We start from the raw sequence: 20,727 nt of genomic DNA, 5'->3' as shown, positions 1-20,727 counted from the left end.
AAAATCACCCTGTAGAATTTTTGCCGTGTAGGTTTTTCCCATTCGTAAACAAATCACCGTGTCAATTTATTTTTTGCTACATACTTAGTTTAATTAGTGATTTGTTTGTGCTACCATGCGCTTTGTATGTTAATTTGATTAATTAATAAACTTGGCTAATTAATTAGTTAATTCATTACAAGGGGTCAATACGTTTTTGGCCTATCAACTTAGATTAAGATAGAGTAGAATCTCTAACTTGTATTAAAAAAAAAAATGATAACAATTGACAAAAAAAGCCGTAAAAAAATTAAATATTTGTGAATTCACTAAAATTAATCTTAATTTTTTAAATTACATAAATCCTTTTAGTGACATATAATACATGTGTGTATGGGGAGGGTTTTTTTTTTTTTTTTTTTTTTTTGAGAAGCGTGTGTGTGGGGAGTTAACATTGTAGTATGTATTCTATGTAATTAGAAATATTTTTAATAGAATAAATATGTTTATTTTCTTATATTAATTACTTTAAGCATAATGAAATTTTAATGTCATTTTTCTAAGATTTATTTGAGAAACAATTAAATTTTTTTTTATTATGAAAAGCAATTGATTTGAAATATGGTATTGTTACTCAAATTTAGTTGTTTTTGCAACAACTGATACAAAGTCCAACTAAAAAAAAATTAGTAACACACAATAAAAAATGTAAAAAAATAATTGAAAGATATTTGCATTTTTTTAGTAGGCATGAAACATGTCTGTCCATATTAGCCACTACATTATGCAATTTTCAATTTGTAAACACACACACACACATATATATATAGTATGATCAAATCACTATACTATTCTTAGTACTTTTCTATTTTGTCTATAAAATAACTAAATATTACAATTTTTTTACAAGGATAATTATTGAAATATTTTTATTTTTTATTTTTATACATCAATAGTTAGGAGTGAGGATTTGAACCCTGATGTCTTTGTTATCAGTTAAGTTACAAAATTATTGAAATATTGGAGGAAACTAATAATAAGTTGTACTGCACATTAAGCAGGAAATCGACTATTATTTATAATGCATGGTTTGATTTAATGAAGAAACATGTGATCAAAACACGCATGTGATTTTGTAATCAATTGAAGTTAGAACGTGTGTCTTTAGCTTATAGGTTATTATTAATTTTCTGTTAGTTTGTTATAGTTTTCCCGCTTAATGATCGTGTATATAAACAGATTAGATGAATGTTATTAATCAATCTTTCCATTTTTCATTCTGATCAATAAGAAGTTGATTCAATCAGTTAGAAAGCTCTCTCTTATTATGGTATCAAAGGTCTAAAGCTCATCAATGGCTTCCATTGCAAACGCAAAGACAACTTCAGAAATTCCCATTCCTTCTTCCCATAATACCTATAATCGCAGAGTTTCCTCACAGAATACCAATTCATCTTCTTTAATAGATGATGAAAATTCCAATCCATCTAGCCCTTATTTTTATCCTATTGCCGATAATCTAGGAATTATTCTTGTTTCTCAACTTTGATTGCTCCTAAGAACCATCCAAGTTGGGCAAAAGCTATGTTTCTTTCCATGAATGGAAGAAACAAGTTTGGATTTTTAAATGGTTCAATTCCTATGCTGTATATTTCATGCTTGGCACAGAGCCAACACAACCATTCTTTCATGGTTAACCAATTCCTTGAGCAAAGAACTTGCTGCTAGTATTATCTACATCAACACAGCTAGATATCTTTGGCTTGATATGGAAAATAGGTTTTCCCAAGGAAATGCCACAAGATTGTTCGACCTTAAGAAGGAGATTGCAAAATTTTCACAAGTCAACTTTCTCTAAGTTCCTATTTCACTAAGTTCAAGATTCTTTGGGATAAATTTGTGAACTATGCCTTTTCGTGTTTGCACTTGCACATGCACTAGTGTTGCTCAACAATCAATGCACAACAAAAGGATAATATTTTCCATTTTTTCCATTTTCTTATGGGTTTGAATGAAAGTTATGGGAATGTTAAAAATCAAATCTTGTTAACTGAACTTCAACACAAACAAAAAAATAAAGAAAGATAGAAAAAATTTTCTATCGATTCATAGGTTTTTTGAAAATTTTCAGCTAATCATCGCTAATTAATCTCAGAACGAATGAAGAAACTGACAGACTTTGGAAATAGGTTGAAAAAAATATCAACTATATATTGTTGAATGCTGTTCATTCAAGATAACTAATGGATATCTGTAGAATTTAGCATTGGTAGCCCAAGATCGATTCCAGATGTTGCATTCATTCTTTAGAGATATAAAATGTTCTACAAATTTTACTAGCAACTCTTCCAATGGTTGGGTGTCCTTTCCTTTTGTAGCCTTAGCAATGCCCTTTTTCGGCTCTGTTTGTTTTTTCTCAGCTCCCTATTTTTTCCAATCTAATGTAAGAACAGACGTGCATCTGTGGCAAATATCTCATTACGTACCAAAATTATTTCTATTTCTTCGATTCGACTAATTATGCTGCTGCCATTGCTTAGAGTTCCACTTCTTTCCTAAAGAATATGAACTATCTTCTCCACCATTTGCAACAGAATTTTTTTCAAACCCATACGAGAACGATGAACGAACCATATTATTGATGTGGCAACGTGGATGGGAGCGGTGAGAAACAAAAATAATAATATGTGCAGGTCAGTGGTGTGAACCTGGGGAATAATGGGTTAGAGAGAACATAGTATGCTCAATGTTGGGGGCTCAAGCGTAGTGGGAAGAGCGTAGTGGGAAGTAGAGTCCCAAAGCGTATTAGGTTGCAGTTAATACTCTAGATTTGTTGGTGACCGAATTAACGAATAACTGCTATTTATACAGAGGTACTGGAAGCTAACCTCTAAGGCTATAACTGTATAACGGCTCCGCCATAAAAAAAGACTATTCATTTTAACAATCCTCTCTATAGAATTAATAATTTCTCCCAATTGGAAAGCAGCGTACAGAAAGTTTAATTCATATGACAATTGACAAGATATTGTTGTAGACATCAAGGAATTGGGGGTTTTGGTAGTGATGGAGCTTATTGTGATAGCTTAAACCCAAATTAGAGGTTAGCTGAAAGATTTTATCTCTACAACATTACATTCTACATTACTATCCAAAATAACATAAGTTAGTAACGAAGAGAAACAAGGTTTATGTTAAAACGATTTGATAATTTTGAGACTTTAATTGACAAATTTTGATTGACATTTTCAAACAAAATTTTGAAAACAAAATATAGTGGAACAAATTTTGAGACAAATTATGAAGAAATAAAATAGTTGGAGTCTGTTCACGACTATAATCATACACATTCTGGGCATCTTATGTTCTTTTAAATAAGAGAAGAGTGAGTCACATTGACAACCATAATCGAACGAATTCTATGCAATCTATTAAATGGAAAAAAAAAAAAAAATCAATATGCCATATACATGTACATATTATAAATATACAATCTAAATTGAAACTGAGGTTTATGAATTGAACAAATATAGAAATAAGCAAACTTTGATGTAATCAATCAAATTAAAAGCCCAATTAATTCACCAAAAATTACCCATCCAAATGAAGGTAAGTCTTGTCGAAGTGGGGAACACGGATTTAATAATTGAGAAAAAATTTATGGACACAATTTTTGTGCCATGACTCCACAGTGCAGGTCCAAGTGCAACCCATTGACAAGGTTTTTTTTTTTTTTTTTCTTCGAGGAACAAACACACACAAGGGAGAAAGAAAGAAGTTCTAATACAAACACACATCACAAACTCCATTCAAAAGTTATGGTAACCCACTGACAAAGTTACATTAAAACGGTGTAGCATCCTATCTTTATTGCAATTCACTGACTTCTTTCAATTAAATCTTCTGAACTCTATTTGGGAAGGTAACGGTAATGACAACCCTCTTACGGCATTAATGTGGTGTATGCATGTGCAAATCTAGTTCATAAATTAAGGCTGCAAGGCCATGCGAATATCAACATAGGAAAGGGAAAAATCTGTAATTACCAAAAGGAAAAAATAAACTACAATGAGGTCAACTATATCAAGCTCGCCTTCATGTGAAGCCGCTACACATACAGATCCAATGTATGAGAAACTAGCATTCATGTATCCAAATTCAAGCAGTAGAACCTGCTTCACCCAACCCGTCTAGAAAATAATCACACAGAGATATTCAATGCCGTTTGGAATTGCTTTGGCACACGGAGCAATGGAGCCTGGATTGCACCAGGATTGCCAAGCTGACCACAGGCAGCCATCTGATCATCACCTCGACTAGGTCGTAAGAAAACAGTGCACCCTGCTTCAGCCAAAACATTACGAAACTCAATCATCTTTGCATCACTGGTTGGTTGGAACTGGGATCCAGTATGAGGATTGAATGAGATAAGATTAATCTTGCATGGAATGCCCTCAATAAGATCAATAAGTCTTTTTGCATCCTCAATGCTGCATATAAAAATACAGAGACTAAATCAATGACTAGAGTTTTGACATAAATATGGCTAGCATCTCTTTTTTGAGAGTAAAAGAGGTATGTACAAAAACAAGACTCTTGATTAGTTTTGGAAAAATTTCAGGCCATTGAGGAGGGATGGACAGTGACAAAGTGGCAGCACATGATAGCATGATAGTTGGGGACAACTGTCAACAGGATTACAAAGTGAATAGCCTGCATATCTTTACATCAGTAGCTCTTTGGCAAAAGTATGCTAACTAGTATTGAAGCATCACTAGATCACTGCTAAATAATATGAACATGGTCATACAAAGCAATTGCATGACATCTTTGGTTTAAACCTACCATGAACCATCCAATTTCAAGAAATGTCCAGGCTGCACAGATAAGAGACTCAGAGCAGCCAAAGTTGGGGGTATCATACTAGCCAAATCTAAGTCATACTTATATACCAACTGCTCATGTGCCAAAACATTGGTGTTTTGGTAGTGTGCAAATTTCTGTCTTTCTAAACCTGATCTCTTAGGGTTTATCTTTTTGATCAACAGACACTCATTCTTGTAATAATACATAATGTTGCTTATGTCAAATCTAGTGCAAATGAGCCACAAATATTTTTATAATGAATGAAGTACAACGGTGCAACAGCATTGCACGATAACTGGAAACAGCTAATAAATAATATATCCAAGTCAAACAATGTGGAAAAGCAGATAGGTTTATCCAACCTGTCATTAACTCCTGAAAGCATTACATATTCAAATAGAACTTTGTAGTTATTTTTGAAGCGAAGTTCCTCCCGAAGGGTCTCAAGAAGCAATCCTAATTTATACTTCCGGTTAATTGGCATGATCCAATTTCTGACCTGATAAGTATATGGTGCAAGAGAGTAAATCTTCTGTATGCATGAGCATGTCCCATATATCAAAATGGAAATTGAAAGTAAAATACCTCATCAGTTGTCGCATTCAAACTAACAGCTAAAGCACAATTGGATTCATGAAGGAAACGTCTCAGCTGGGGAACAAGACCACTGGTTGAGACGGTGACCTTGCGAGGACTGAAATGAAGGCCTTGGTCATGCACCATAATGTCTGCAGCTTTTATAACATTGTCGATGTTGTGTAGTGGTTCTCCCATTCCCTACAAAATTAAATTTATACATATTATTAGATAACCAGAGAGTATATATGTTTACACTACTCTGTTTTGTCTTTTCAACCTAAAATCCATGAAAACTTCCAGATGTAGCATATAAAGAGGAAGAAGATACAGTTAGCAGAACAGAACTGGATATTCAAGCAATGTCTTGCATAAGGATCACGTAATCATGATACAATCAAGCTAAAGCAGTCTTAAAAAGGGCTAGTCAAGATTGTTTGCATGCTACACTTGCCTGTATCATAGATACAATTGAAGTAAGCCCTTTAACTAAATTAAATTATTATCTGAAAAGGTGTATGAAGTTCTTTCTCAAAACAAAGAGACATATTTTCTCTTTTTATTATTGGGAAACATATAGCCATATGCATAAACGAAACATATAACATGCTTCTATAGACAATTCAAACCAAATGTGCTTCAAAATTAGAACATTTATTCTATTCCCTGAATTAAAGTTATTAGTTAATGCACAATGCAACTCCTGTTAGTGCACCATTGTGGTTCAAGCAAATTACAGGATCTAATAGATGAAAGCCTGTGCATCCTGATATATGATTTGAGTGTGACTATTTTTTTCTTTTTTCTTTTCCTGAATAATTTTTTTTTTTTATCTATCCAAAAAAAAAAAAAAGAAGCGATATTTGTATTATGTTTTGCTGGTAAATAACCCTAGTGTTCTGAAATTCTGTCTGGAAATTTGTGCCTACCATGAATACGACATTGGTAATGGAACCAACTTCACTTGTAAGCAGGCGCCGAGCAAATACAGCTTGCTCTACTATCTCAGCTGCAGTTAAATGTCTCTTTAAACCCATCCTGCAATAAAGGTATAGGTTTAGAAATAGAAATAATGTCAAAAGCATGGCACCAAGAGGAAGAATAAAAGCTTGCCTTCCAGTGTAGCAAAACTGACAATTCATGGCGCAGCCCACTTGACTGGAGACACAAACAGTAGTCCTGCCCCTATCGCAAGGTATGACAACAGTCTCTATCACCTGTCCATCTTCCAATGTGAATAAAATCTGCAACCTCCTGCCATTTTTCACAATCAATGAGATGATTCTCAAGAAATGAAAGTAACATTTTCAGATAGAACTAGAAGAATATTATATAACTAAACAATACAGCAACAAAAGGAAAAGATCATATCTACCTTTTTAGTTCCATCAGACGCTGTGAGAATTTCTTTTAAAGATAATGCCTTGAATTCAGCATTTTCACTCAACATTTTCTTGAAATCTTTGTTTAAACCTACACAAGTATAATATTGTTAGAATGATGGTTAAATGATTAAACTCAAAATTCCCTAACAGCTTAAGCTTTTGGGGAATTGGTGTTTATCATGGTATCAGAGAGGATGGCTGTCTAGGACCACACACGAAGAGCATTAGAATAATGTTTAAATGATTAAATTCATCATTTCCCAATAAATTAAGTTTTGGGGACGATTAATAATTTATCAAATACGAAAAATAGAATTCATGAGACTCTGACTGTCTAATCACATGAAGAGAAAATCTAACCAAGAAACATATATTTACCCATAATACGAATGACGAATGTAAAAGCAGCAAACATAAACAAAGATTAACATAAATAAACATTGGTAAAATTCTAAATATATGAGTGATAAAGTGGTAGAAAAACCTTCCAATTCATCAATTTGATGTGCCCAAATGTCATTCCCATAGAGGCGCTTCCATAACATTAGGGCCTGACCAGGCCTGTAACCTTGTAACTGAACCCAATTCTGTCAAAGCAGGCTCTCTCAGTATTAGAATGTGAAGTCTTGAATTTTAATCCAATAAACTGAAATTAAAGACATTTCCCATGAAAAAAAACTCATTATCTAATATTACTTAGCCTATGTTTGCTGTACTTGTTATAAGCTACTCAGAGAAAGAAAATGAAACCAAAATCTCAATCCAAAAAAATACCCTTCAAGCTCAAAGATAAGGGGTGCATTTGAATGAGCTTGTTAGGAGGAGTTGCGGTTGCAAAAATGGAGTTTTGGGTTTTAAAAACGGTCTTTTAATCTCTCAAAACGCCTAATAAAACGGAACCCAAGATAATAAGAATAAGAGAAAGGTGAAACATTACTTCAAACTCAGAGTATGTCAACCCTTTAAGAAGGGTCTTGGAGTTGGAGCCATTTTTCGAAACTCCAATTTCTTCAACATCTCCTGACAAAAAAAAAAAAGCAGTTGGAAATCAAAAAAACCAATACATGGGTTTCAGACATAATAAAGATTAAAGGAATAGAAAAGAATGACAGACCGAAATGAGAGGAAGAAGAAGAAGCGGTAGTTGTTGAAAGCGAGTGGCGATGAGAAGAGGAGACGAGGGAAATGAGATACTGAGATTTGGGATAGAAGGAGAAGGAGATGGGGAATTGAGAGGTGATGATGGAATTTGATAGAAGCAGAGAATTCGTAGAGGCTACTACTCTAATGCTAACCTGCCTCATCATCCACATACTTCCCATCGTTTTTGTTTCACTCTCACTTTTCACACCATGAGGAGAGGAGTGAGTTCGCTTGTTTATTTGTACTTGCTCTTTGGGGCCAATTTTGCCAAATTGCACAACTTTAGCAAATTATTTAAGAGAAACACATGGTGACGAACTTATTTAGACAGTAACATATTTTTTTGAACTTGAGTTTATTAAACTTAAGTTTTATGAGGATTAAAAAAAAAATTCAAATTAATTTGGAACTTGAGTTCCACATGTATACTATATAACTAAATAAGTTTCCTAAGAGGTGGTTCTCCTAAGTTTTAGCTAAAATTGTGTTGTGTGGCAAAAGTGGCCACTTTTTAGTACTATTAGTTTTTAGTACCCCCAAAAGAAATTGCCAAGCCTTTTAGAATTTAGAGTATTCACAGGCACCAATCATGAAAAATAGGACTGAAGTACAAAATATAGCTGACAAATTCTAAAAATTACCCAGATCAGATTATAAACAAGTTATGCAAAATGATTTTTTTTTTCTTTACATTTTTTGAGAGCGAAGGAAAATAGTAAATGATGAATTCTTTATTAAAATAGATAATAATTTTTACATAAGCTGATGTGAATGCTTTATACTATAGTTTTTGATACAACATTGCACCACCAAATTTAGAATGTTCAATTGATAGGCTCAATTAAAAGGAGTAGCCAAATAGGGGGAAAAAGTATGGACAACTTGGTTGTAGCCTAAAACTATAAATCCCACTAAAAAAATTAACATTAAATTACATGTTCTTTATGTTTTTAACACATATGTCAAATTTCATGTTAATCGAATATTATTTACTATTTTATCTATAAACTTATTTTTTATGTATAATTTTTTAAGAAGAAAATGTAATCAAAGTGTGGATTTTCAAAATTCACATAAAATAAAAAGATATTGGTAGAAATTACATTTTACCCCCTAAACTATCTTAATATACACTTAAACCCCCTAAAGTATTGCCTGTGTAACACTTGCATCTCATCCCATGGATAATTATTTAAGGAAGTAAGTGTGTATTCTCATAGTTTAAGGGATAAATTATAAAATAGGTATAGTTTAGGAGGATAAGTGTAAAAGATGATATAATTTAGAGTGGTAAAATGTGTATTCTCATAGTTTAGGAGGGTAAGTGTAAAAAATAATATAATTTAAGGGGATAAGTGTGCATTAAGATAGTTTAAGGGGGGTAAAGTTATAATCTTAGGCCATAACCAAGTTTATTGCCAAATTTTATCCAAAAAGTATTTGAGCAAAAAACTAAAGTATTTGAGCAAAAAGCTTTAGCTAAGTAGCTTGTAAGTTGTTTAGCCAAAAAAAAAAACCTAGGTTATAAGTTAGATCTTTTATGACTCTGTAAGAAAGTTGGAATCAAATTTATCTACATCTTGTCTTTTATAAACTACACAAGTGATCATAATTGTATAAGAGGCTTTTGAAATACTTGTGAGTAATAGGTTTGAAATAGTAGACGTTAATGGAGCCTTTTTTTTTAAGGTGCATTTGGTTCACCAATGCTATGCATTGTCACATTTGATTGTGGATTTTCCAAGGGTTTTAAAATGATTCTACTTTTACAAAATGTACTCCAAAAATCATTCACAAAACCTGTCTCTATTAAACTTGAATTATTAAATCTGCGGTTAGACTATTAAAATTGAGAGTGGAAATCATGCTTGATCAGCGTTTGTGAAAGACGAATTGTGTAAATACCTTTGAGGAATAGAACAAGCACATAAAAGAAGATGATAAGAATGCAAACCATAGCACAACTGAAAAACTGCTCTAGTCATCATAAATCAGCTAGGAAAAAGCAACAGATCTACAAAGGTTAAAAAAACATAACTGTTACACAAGTTGAAGTACATTTCCAGCATATTACTTGATAACATGCCTGATGATGAAACTAAACTAAATCAAAAATTTTGAACAAATTTGTCCACCATTGTTGTGATGTTGATGTCCTATCTCTGAACTTTATCCAAACAAGTGTACCCGCATTCCAATTAAGGAACCTGCATCACAATATTTAACTTCAAAACCACAATTTGGCTCCTCTAGTCTTCTAGCAGGTATTTCCAAGATAGGTTCATCAGATTATATCCACACCTTGCAACATAGAGCAGAAAAGCAACTAGTCCCTGAAAGCCAGATTAAAAAAAAAAAAAATTAGTTTCCATAATGCTAAACAGATTCACCATTCCATCATGCAAGTCAACATAGGAAGAGAAATGTGAAAGACAAAAAGTATTTAACATGAGGGTGGTTGTGTGTGTAAGCAGTTGCAGCTTCAGGTTTAATGTGATGATTTGAAACGCATCTTAAGACACCACATAAATTAAGGAGTAGAGGGTAGCCAAAGAATGATTTCATCAGATCTGAAAATTAAGAGAGATAAGTCACATGAATCACCAGTAACCTAGCATGGTTCTCCAGAACGAAGATGCAAAAGAAGCAAGAAGCCAATAGCAGACGAGTGACAGCCAAAGGCAGGATCATATCCAGACAGCGAGCAAATTGAATGATGATGATTCAAGTGAAACTGACTAAAACCTACACTTTTTTTTTTTTTTTTGATAAGTAATAAAATTTTTATTGATATAAAAAATAGAGTCACCCTATACAGGAAGTATACAATTGGGGATTATACAATCAATCACACAAATTACATATATCTATCAAATCAATAATAGACCATAAAGACAGACTATGCAAAACAGATATCCAATCCAGCAAAGTTCTAAAGAAAATTAATTTGAGATCAATCATAGTTCTCTTTGTATCTTTGAAAGTATGATTGTTCCTCTCCCTTCATAAACACCACATCAAGCAATGCAGGGCAGCCATCCACAAATAACCATTCTGATGACACCGAAAATGACTGGGCCAGCAAGCTAATAACTCCACCACAGTCTTTGACATCACCCAACAAACTCCAAATAAACCCAACACCATATACCACAATTCTGGAGCAATAGGGCAGTGAAGTAATAGATGGTCTACTTATTCACCATTACATTTACACATAACACCAATCCAAAAGCCACGCATTCTCTCCACAAATTGTCAATTGTCAAAATTTTCCCCAATGCTACAGTTCAATCAAAGAACGCATATAGAAGGAATCTTTGATTTATCTTGCTATTTTTTGACAAGTTAATAATTTATCTTATTATTTCTATAAACATATATCTCTCCCCTTAAATTTAATTTATCTTGGCCAACCGCTATAACTTTGGTAAAAATGACTCAAAGGCATGGAACCCTTACAAATCTTGCAAAGGGAGCACGATAGAGTTGCACCATTGCATGGTTACATCACCCTTGATGAGTAACAACCACATAGTTATGATACTCATGAATAATATTTGCAACAACATTAGACAACTCATCAAGCTTCAGGCATTTTACATGGGCCAACATGATTTTTCCTTTTTTTTTAAAAACCCTCTAATATTGTGGCATAGTTTTGGATTCAAAGCCTAAAAGCTAAAATGCTACCAATTTTGTAATTTAAGGAATCTTTAAGATGTCTTGCATAAACAAATCCAGAAAGATAGAGACTCTTTTATCGAATACGTGTGGCAAGGTGGATGTTAACAGTGAATGTAATGGAAATGATGGAAGCAGCAACTCTATAATCTCCTAGGGCTTGTGGTTATGAGGAGATGCATAATATATGTGGAAGTCATCTCTTCCTGTGACGCCATTAGTCCTATTACCTTATGTTTTGCTAATCTAGATTACTGATACATAATACACATTTTTTTAGTTGCATCATCTTGCACTCCGAAGGATATATCCTCCACAGACATGGAACACGCACGCATACAGAGTTGGAAGAAACTTTATAGAGTAAGAAATTAATTAATCTTAACAAAAGATTTATCAAAAAAAAATTAATCTGAACAAAAGACCAAGGAATGATGTCCCCAAGAGACTGCCACATTGGGGATTTTTAATGATGATGAGAACAGGCACAGGAATGATTTAAGAACATTTTTTTGATAGGAAAAAAAATATTCTTAATAGACTCCAATCCATGACTTGGGCTGTAGTTCCAATGAAACTCTTAGCTTAATAGACTAGGAGGAGCACATAGGAAACAAGCAATTCAATGTGCAAGCACTCATTGTGCAGGTCTTATATATATACATATACAGATACATACATACATACAGATACATATATATACACATATACAAATACATATATACATATATACATACATATATATATTGACACAAGACAACCAAAACAAAATGAAAACAACAGGAAAATAAAGAGATATGACCTAGGAGTCAACACCTATGCTTGACTTGGAGTCAACACCAAGTGGGAAAACTACTAGGAGTCACCACCTAGGATAGATATGGAGTCAGCACCAGACCAAAAGAGACCAAATGGCCAATTTTTTTATTCATCAAAATATCAACTATCTCCTTAAGGAGTGCAATAGATTGCTTATAAAGGATTGCTAAACCCTAGTTCTAATTGGCCAGGAAACCCTAATTGCCTTGTTACAAAAATAACCTTACTTCCAAATTAGAATACTAATAGCCTAATAAACTATTAAGACCTAAAACATAAAAATACAATTGACTTGCAAACACAAATAATACTAAATAATAATTTTCTTGCGTCTCCCGCATCATTCTCCTCTAATTGGAGAAAACTCGACCTTGAGTTCTAAAGCATTGAAGGATTAGGATGCTGACAAGTAACACTTGTTTCAAGTTTGGAATCACCTTAGGGAGCACAGAGAAAAGAAAAACCTTGAATTCCACCATGTCAAACTCTTCTAGAATAACAAAATCAATGTGTGGAATCAACACAATCTTATCTTGAGCCATTGGAAGCACTATGTTATCCATTTTCTCCACTTTAGCAAACTGTTTGTCTTCATGCACCGTGGAAGGCTGATTAAAAGCAAATTCATTAGCTACCAATATCACATCATGTGCACCCTCAAACATAGTACTCTCTTTAGAAACCATCTCTTCACCTTGCCGCTCTTTAATAGATTCGTTTCCTTGTACGCATGTGCAACACTTGTCGAAGCATGTACGTCTTGGTCAACATTAGGCTTTGGTGTTACTTGAGGTTTCTCTACTACTTAACAGATCATCATCATTGTTGTCTTCTATAAGGGCAGCAATAATTTCATTGTGATTAATTATCCTTGGTTTCCCTATTGAATCAGTTTGAGTCTTCATTTGCCTCATCTGAGCAATCATTTATTGAACACCTTTCATGATCTTTTCAGATAATTCCTTTAATTCTTTGGTAGATTGTTCAAAAGTGCAATGAGGACATGAAATGGGATGAGGATTCATCCTATTTGCTTTAACTTGAAAAGTACCACACTGAGATTGTGGTAGATACTTAGCTCGAAAGTATGGTGACAAATACTCATTATAAAGCTTTTCTTTCATATCTCCCCACACACTAATGGCTGGTTCATACTTTAGATAATAGAAATATTAAAGATCCTCCCAAAACATTTGTGCTCCAAATCCTAACTTCAACTTTGCATACCTAACCTTTTTGTTATCTGCACAATTTGCTTGTTCAAAGAATTGCTCCATCTCATTCATCCAGTTGACAAAATCCCGGGGATTAGTTTTACAACCATCAAAATAAGGTGCTTCTGATATTACCATAGCCCACTAGGCAAAAAGATTTTGCCAACTTGACTTGCTAAGTATGGCCCATTAAAGAAGGCACTGCCGTGGCCTTACCAAGTAAAACTTGACGGTTGGAACACTAGTGATGAGTGGGCTTGGTGGGGCTGATGGTTTGTCAATTAAAGGCAAAAGGCTGTATTGATTGATTTCTTTATTTTAAACTGGAGCTAAGGGTTTGGGTATAAAGCTGGGCTTGGGGTCTTGTTAATGAAATGGGTCTGGTCATTTGGCTTGTGTGACTGTGTACAATGAGTTTGTTGTTTTGGCTGGGTCAGGTAGTATAATGGGTTTCAATTTGATTTCTTTATTTTAGATGGGCCGAGTCAAGTTGTTCTTAGTGGGAAAACACTGTGGGGTTGCAAATTAGAAATGATCAGTAAGAGTTTGAACAGAAAATAAGGTGCTGGTTTTTTTTTTTTAAATTAAATAAAAGAAGGCTAGTTTTTTTTTTTTGATAAGTAAATAAAAGGCTAGTTATTGTTACCTTTGAGATGGAATTGCTAGTTTATGGAGGGATTGCGGAGGCATGGTATTGGGCAATTAAGGGTCATGGTGGTGCAAAATCAAGAAGAAGATGGTGGTGGGGCTCACTGTGGTGTGATCTGACAGAAGAGGGATGGCAGCGTTGGCTTTCCAATATATGGTGGCGTGCGAAGAAGCTTCTTGAAAGAACCTGACCAGGTCTGGCCGTGGGGTCTGTTGGGTAACCTTCTGGTGGCAGAAAAAAATATGGTGAATGGAGTTTTTTTTTTAATTTTTTGGTGATATTTTTCTGGTTTTGGATTGACTGCGACGATGATTTAAACAGATTGGTGTTTGCTTTGATACCAAAACTGATGCAGGACAACCAGAACAAAATGAAAACAATGGGAAAATAAAGGGATATGACCTAGAAGTCAGCACCTAGACTTGGCTTGAAGTCAGCACCTAGCGGAAACTACTAGGAGTCAGCACTTAGGGTAGACATGGAGTCAGCACCTATGAAGCACGGGTGCGTTTCCGAATTCGGGTGCGGGACTCGGCAATTTTTAAAAAAGTAAGGTGCAGGTGCGGCGATTAAAAAATTATTAAAAATATTTTTATTTATATTTTTAATATATTAATTAGCATACTTTTTCACATTATATAAACATATACCAAATTTGACAAATATATGATAACTATTAACTAAATAAAAAATCAAACCCCAATGTCACAAGACTCACAAGTCACAATTACAGACAACTTATATAAAAATTAAAAAAATAAAATAAAATTTAAATCAAATCACAATTCAGTGTTCACAGATTCACAACTACAAATCACAATGAGTAATGACTATTAACTAAATAAAAAATAAAACCCAAGTCACATCATTATTACATTACAACTTATATATAAAAAAAAAAAAAAAAATCAAATCACAAGGACCTAAGATTGAAAAACTAAGAGTGTGAGAGCTATGAAAAGCTAAGATTGAAAGCTTGAGATTGATACCTGAGGGAAGACGGGGAGCAGAGTGTGAGTGAGTTGAGAGTTGAGACTCTTGAGAGTGAGATTGTGTGAGTGTGAGAGTTAGAGAGGGGAGATGCTGTGGCGTGGAGCACAGAGACCAGAGAGGCAGAGAGTGAGAGAGAGCTGAACTCTGAAGATGAGAAGTGAACTGAGATATAGGGTTTTTGTCCAAACGGTGCATTTTGCACCTTTTTTTTTTTGTGGAGAATTTCGGCCTGAATCGGCTGGTTCGGCGGCAGTATTGGTGGTTGTGGCCGATATGACCTGAGTTTACACCGAGTCGGCGCGAGTAAAAAAAAAATGGACGCATCACCGACATGCAAGAAGCAGTGTCGCCGCATCGGACGCGGGTGTGGTGGCCGTTTTGCCGCGTCTGTGCATCCCCAGGTCAGCACCAGCCCAAAAGAGACCAAACGGCCAACTTTTTTATTAATCAAAATATTAACTATCTCCTCAAAGAGTACAATAGGTTGCTTATAAAGGATTGCTAAACCCTAGTTCTAATTGGCTAGGAAACCTTAATTGCCTTATTACAAAACTAACCTTGCTTCCAAATTAGAATATTAATAGCCTAATAAACTACTAAGACCTAAAACATAAAAATACAATTGACTTGCAAACACAAATAATACTAAATAATAATTTTCTTGCGTCTCCCACATCATATATATATATGAGAGAGAGAGAGAGAGAGAGAGAGAGAGAGAGAGAGAGCATTTCATATGCACAGCTGATAAGTGTCTAATTCGGTAGCCTTGAAGCAGGTCCTCAGAAGAATTTGCAAAATAAAATGTAGAAAAAGGCATGTTATCACCTGGGACGACAAGTTTTAAATCTTAATGCAGGCTCATGGCCCAATTTTTCTCCTATCTTTTTGATTTTGGGTTTCTTTGTGTTTGGTAGAATGTGAAGTAATTGTATCATCTACTCTTGGTGTCAATGAATAAAAAAAAGAGGATTCTTGCCCTGCTTTATGGAGAGAGGTGAGTTGATGGAATGGAAGTTTTGCTGTGAGTGGAAGATAACTGAGGAAGGAACCACCATGTTTGCAAGGCAGATAATGGCAACTAATAATTTACACTCCTATATGTCTTCAGTTACAAAGTTTTTAATGAAGTATAGATCCCTACACTCAGGATAACCAAAACAATATTGAGCTGTTGCAGGCATCTGAGTAAACAGAATGTTGAAGCATTTGTCGCTTGGGATCTGTGGTCAGTCAGCCCCCTTATCAAATTAAGGCTTCAAGTTGGACATCCTTAAATGATTAAAAGCTTAAAATAAATATCTTTTTATCAGAAAGATATATTATTTCATGAGGAGGAAGAAGATAGCCTCAAATGAAAGAAAGAAAGAAAGAAACCAGCCTTTTAAAAAAGCACACAAATGGACTAAGGGTCTGCAGAAAGCAACTTTTGGTTCCCTAAATCAATCTATGAACACAAATCGGTGAGAAAGAAATCAGCCAGTTAAAAAGAAAACAACAGATGGTCCGCAGACAGCAACTTTTGGTTCCCTAAATCAATCTATGAACACAAATTGATGAGAATGATGTCACAAAGTCAAACCCTCCATCTACACAGACATCTACTCCAAGGATGTTCTGTTATTTGAGTCATCATACAAAATACCCAGAACTTGTCATTATAATAATCCTACAATTATTTGTACCATATAATAGCAATAAAAGATTGAAATATACATTGTGCAAGTTTTAGAAAGATGACTATCAAAGGCAGTTAAGTCAGCATGTACCAAATAGATGCATATATGAATGAGTCCACAATAATGAATGAGAGGTTAACTTTTTTTAATAAATAAATGAGAGGTTAACTTACCAGTACTTAATCAATCCGTCCCAGCCGCAAGTTGCTACCTTGCTTTGTTCCAGTGGGTGCCACTCACACCCAATGCACACTCCCTCGTGACACTTGAGAGTTCTGAAAACTCGGCATGTCTTCCAATCCCAAAACCAGCATTTACCCTCCCCATCTCCTGACATAACAAACCGGCCATCTGGTGAGAAATTGACTTGGCAAGCATACCCTGCCACAATGTGCCCGGCAAACCTCTTCTTCTTATTGAGCTGAAACCTCTCCCTTGTGCTATATATAAGAATCTGATTGTCCAAACTCTGTGCAGCAAGATAATTTGTACTGGGATGAAGTGAAATGGATGGCATAGAATGCATATGAGGCTCACTAATATACTTTATAACCACAGGTATCCCGAACTCCCATACTCGAAGTGACTTGTCATCGCTTGAAGTCACAAACCTCCTGTTATTATCAACAAATGTAATAGTATTCACTGCCCCCAAATGTTGATCGTACTCCTGTGTAATCTGTCCAGTATTCATATCCCACTGAACAATCTTCTTATCACTCATCCCTGCCAACAAAATGTTCTGCTTATCATCATCCGGATTAAGCCTAACCACATATGGAATCTTCCCGGTACTAAAAGTAGATATCACTTGCCCTGTCTCTGTGTCCCAGTACTTGATATTCTTATCATACCCAGCCGTCAAAAACTTTGTCCCGTCGTTGCAAAACCAAATATCCCTCACTGCCTTGGAGTGACCCATATAGGTCCTCATACACTTGCCCGAATTGAACACATCCCAAATTTTCACCTTCGTATCCATCCCAGCTGACAATAACAAATGCCCGTGTTTTGGGAAGAACCTTATTGCAGACACGCCCTTCGTGTGGCCACTCCAAGTGTGCACCAATCTCTTCGGTATATAACAATGATCGTTGTTGGCCTTGGCATCCTTGGGAGGTGCAATCCAAGACCTTCCTTGATAATCTCTCTCTTCTTTACCATGGAATGTACTCTTATCTAGAAGAATCTCACCCTTTTCACCACCTCTCTCTCTCTCCTCACCCTTCTTCTTTGCATACTCCTCCGCATACTTCTTCTGCTCTTCTGTCAATTCACTTTGTAATCCTTCCTTCTTGCCTGCCCACGGACTCTTCCTATTCTTCATCAACCAAGTGTCAGTTGATGGATTCTGAAGCTCAATCTTATCAACATTTTCTTCTTGGTCATTGCCTTCCTCCTTCTCTGTTTCCTTCTTCTCAATCTTCCTCTTCTTCTGCTCATGTTGTGGGATGTTGTAGACAGTGATGGCATCGTTCTTTTGCAAGGCATCAAGATCACCGACATAATTGTTGCCGGCAGAGGCAGAGGGGTCAGCGGCATAGCCGTACTTGTGGAAAGTATTGTACTGCTCATCGAAGACAAAAGATTCAATGGAAGCATCCTCAACAAAGCCGAGCTTGTGGTTGCGCATGCCTTGGGCGATGCCATCCTTGGCATAAGGGTGGGCTGGGCCAACGATGGGGGCCCAGAGCTGGTCATAGGTGGGGTTATAGGCAACAACATGCTGGACTGGGTCGATTGGCCTTGAATGGGCTTGGTTGGCTTGAGCTACTGTGAGGGCCAACATGGTGTCATCCACCTTTGGTGCTGCAGACTTCGCGGGAAGGAGGCGAGGTGGGGAGGCCTCGGGGGATGATGTGGTGGAAATAGGGTTTTGGATTTGGTCCTCTAGTTCACCAATATCCTCATCATTTTGGTCTTTGTAGGTTTGGAGGAGATCCATTGAGGCTTTTAGAGAGAGAAATTAATGTGGATGGAGAACTTTGAGATTAAATTTGAGAATCAGCAAAAAGAAAAAAAGAAAAAACGCATCTAATATCGGTGTTAGAGGGTTTCCTGTTTGTATTAAAAAAAAGATTAACCAAGAAATGAATATATATAGGAAGGGATATTTCCGATGTGGTAGTGAGAATCGATATCAACTTCCTGCAAAAACATAGCAACATTGCTGTAAGTACATTATGGAATCATAGCATATATTCCTGACACACATAATTTGTTTCTCTTTTTAAAAAAAATTACATGGTGTAAATTGTCTTCTTGGTCATTGCAGTTCCAAGACCAAGAAGAGATTATATGCTAAAGAAAAAGAGAAACAAAATGAAATCTAACATAAATCTCAAGGCAATATCTACGAATTACGACATATTTTGAGACCGAAACATAATCAAATTTTCTTGTTGAAGTGAGTGACCAAGTTCACTTAAGCGTGAGCTTCCCATGTTCAGTTTAGGCAACGTAAGCACTATTTCCCCCTTTCGATAGCTCAGTCCAGGAAAAAAAAAAAGAAGACACTTCCACATAATATAGGGATATCTTATCAAAACAAGACCATGAAAGTCACTAGCAATGAGCCTTATAGCTCAATTGGTTCCACCAACTAAAAAAAAAAAAAAACCATGAAATCACTTGCGAGTTATAAAACAATTTAGCTTAAACTATTAGGAAATAGTAAATTTCATCACTTAACCATAAGCCTGTCATTGTGGACTCCAAAAAAAAAAAAAAAAAAAACATATGTAAGAGAGAAACTTATTAACACTGAATAAAACATAAAACACTTAAACATTTCCCAATTCATCCATTAACAAAACAACAACAAAATTGGATCTTTAAGAAAAATAAAAACCAACAACCAAAGCAATAGCTAACTATTAGAGATATAACAAGAACTAACCAAAGGGGGGAAAGATACCTTAAAAAACCCAAAATCAAGATCATATAATTGGAACTCAATTCCCACAATCCAATCAGACCCGAATATAATTCGATGAAAAAACAGCAACTAGAGAGAGAGAGAGAGAGAGAGATGAACTTACTTTTCAGCGGACCCGAATCATTGAAAATGGGTTTTGGGCACCGTGAGCTCGAGCTGTTAACAGAGGGAAGAGAGGGAACGAAAAAAAGAGCAAATGAGAAGCAAAATCAAATTTGGGTGAATTATTAATTAGGGATTACATTCGTTTCACAAATAAGGATACGGTAATTGGGCTGTTTTTGTGGTCCGATATTATGTAAATGGATTTGGCCCATATGGGTTTGGGTTTTAAGTGGGAAGGGTTCGGTTTCTTCTTCCTCTTTTTTTTAATAATTTGATATTTACAGCAGGGGAGAGGATTTAAGTCTTGAAACTTTTAAGTGGAAAATTAGAAATATCAGGACGTGTCAATTATTTGAACAGGTACATGGCAGAAGAGTTTAGGATTTAAGCAGAAAGAGTTCAACAATTTTTTCTTTCAATCTTTTTAACTATTAATTGTTTAAATTTAAATTTTAAAAATATAACTATATTATTTTGTTTTATAAAAAGAATAGATCATAGTTATGTCAATTGACTATAATCTTTGTAAGTGAAGTAATTATTAAATCAATTAATAATTGGGGTAAGTCTTGGATTCAGTGCTTTTGTTTGTTGGATTTGTTGAGATAGGGTCATGTGACAAGTGTTTAATATATGTTTAAATTTCAATGCGTCTAATGCACAAGAATACTAAACCTAAGCCAATTCTTATAAATTG

At 35.0% G+C, this 20,727-nt stretch overlaps 2 protein-coding genes across 3 annotated transcripts; both read right to left on the bottom strand.

The window, feature by feature from the left end:
• Positions 1-3,922: 3,922 nt before the first annotated feature.
• On the bottom strand, positions 3,923-8,208 carry LOC112022590 (uncharacterized). Its single transcript, XM_024055209.2, has 9 exons — positions 7,921-8,208; positions 7,744-7,826; positions 7,291-7,393; positions 6,797-6,894; positions 6,535-6,665; positions 6,351-6,459; positions 5,431-5,622; positions 5,208-5,344; positions 3,923-4,469 (listed from the first exon to the last, which is right to left on the bottom strand). The coding sequence occupies exons 1-9, from the start codon at positions 8,126-8,128 to the stop codon at positions 4,181-4,183; spliced, it is 1,350 nt and encodes a 449-aa protein (XP_023910977.1). The 5' UTR covers positions 8,129-8,208; the 3' UTR covers positions 3,923-4,180.
• A 1,706-nt stretch (positions 8,209-9,914) lies between these two features.
• On the bottom strand, positions 9,915-20,159 carry LOC112022604 (uncharacterized). Of its 2 annotated transcripts, XM_024055228.2 has the most exons (3): positions 20,029-20,159; positions 17,161-19,135; positions 9,915-10,282 (listed from the first exon to the last, which is right to left on the bottom strand). In XM_024055228.2, exons 2-3 carry the CDS (start codon positions 18,930-18,932, stop codon positions 10,276-10,278), a joined length of 1,779 nt encoding a protein of 592 aa, XP_023910996.1. In that variant the 5' UTR covers positions 18,933-19,135; positions 20,029-20,159; the 3' UTR covers positions 9,915-10,275. The 2 variants fall into 2 exon arrangements, with proteins under 2 accessions (XP_023910996.1, XP_023910997.1); XM_024055229.2 differs by lacking the exon at positions 9,915-10,282 and having other exon boundaries at positions 17,157-19,135.
• Between the last annotated feature and the right edge of the window lie 568 nt (positions 20,160-20,727).

The sequence above is a fragment of the Quercus suber genome, unplaced genomic scaffold (assembly GCF_002906115.3).
Source record: "Quercus suber isolate HL8 unplaced genomic scaffold, Cork oak 2.0 scaffold_33, whole genome shotgun sequence".
NCBI classification, from domain to species: Eukaryota; Viridiplantae; Streptophyta; class Magnoliopsida; order Fagales; family Fagaceae; genus Quercus; species Quercus suber.
Note: the sequence above shows the minus strand (reverse complement) of the source record. Positions and strands in the feature narration are given on the sequence as shown.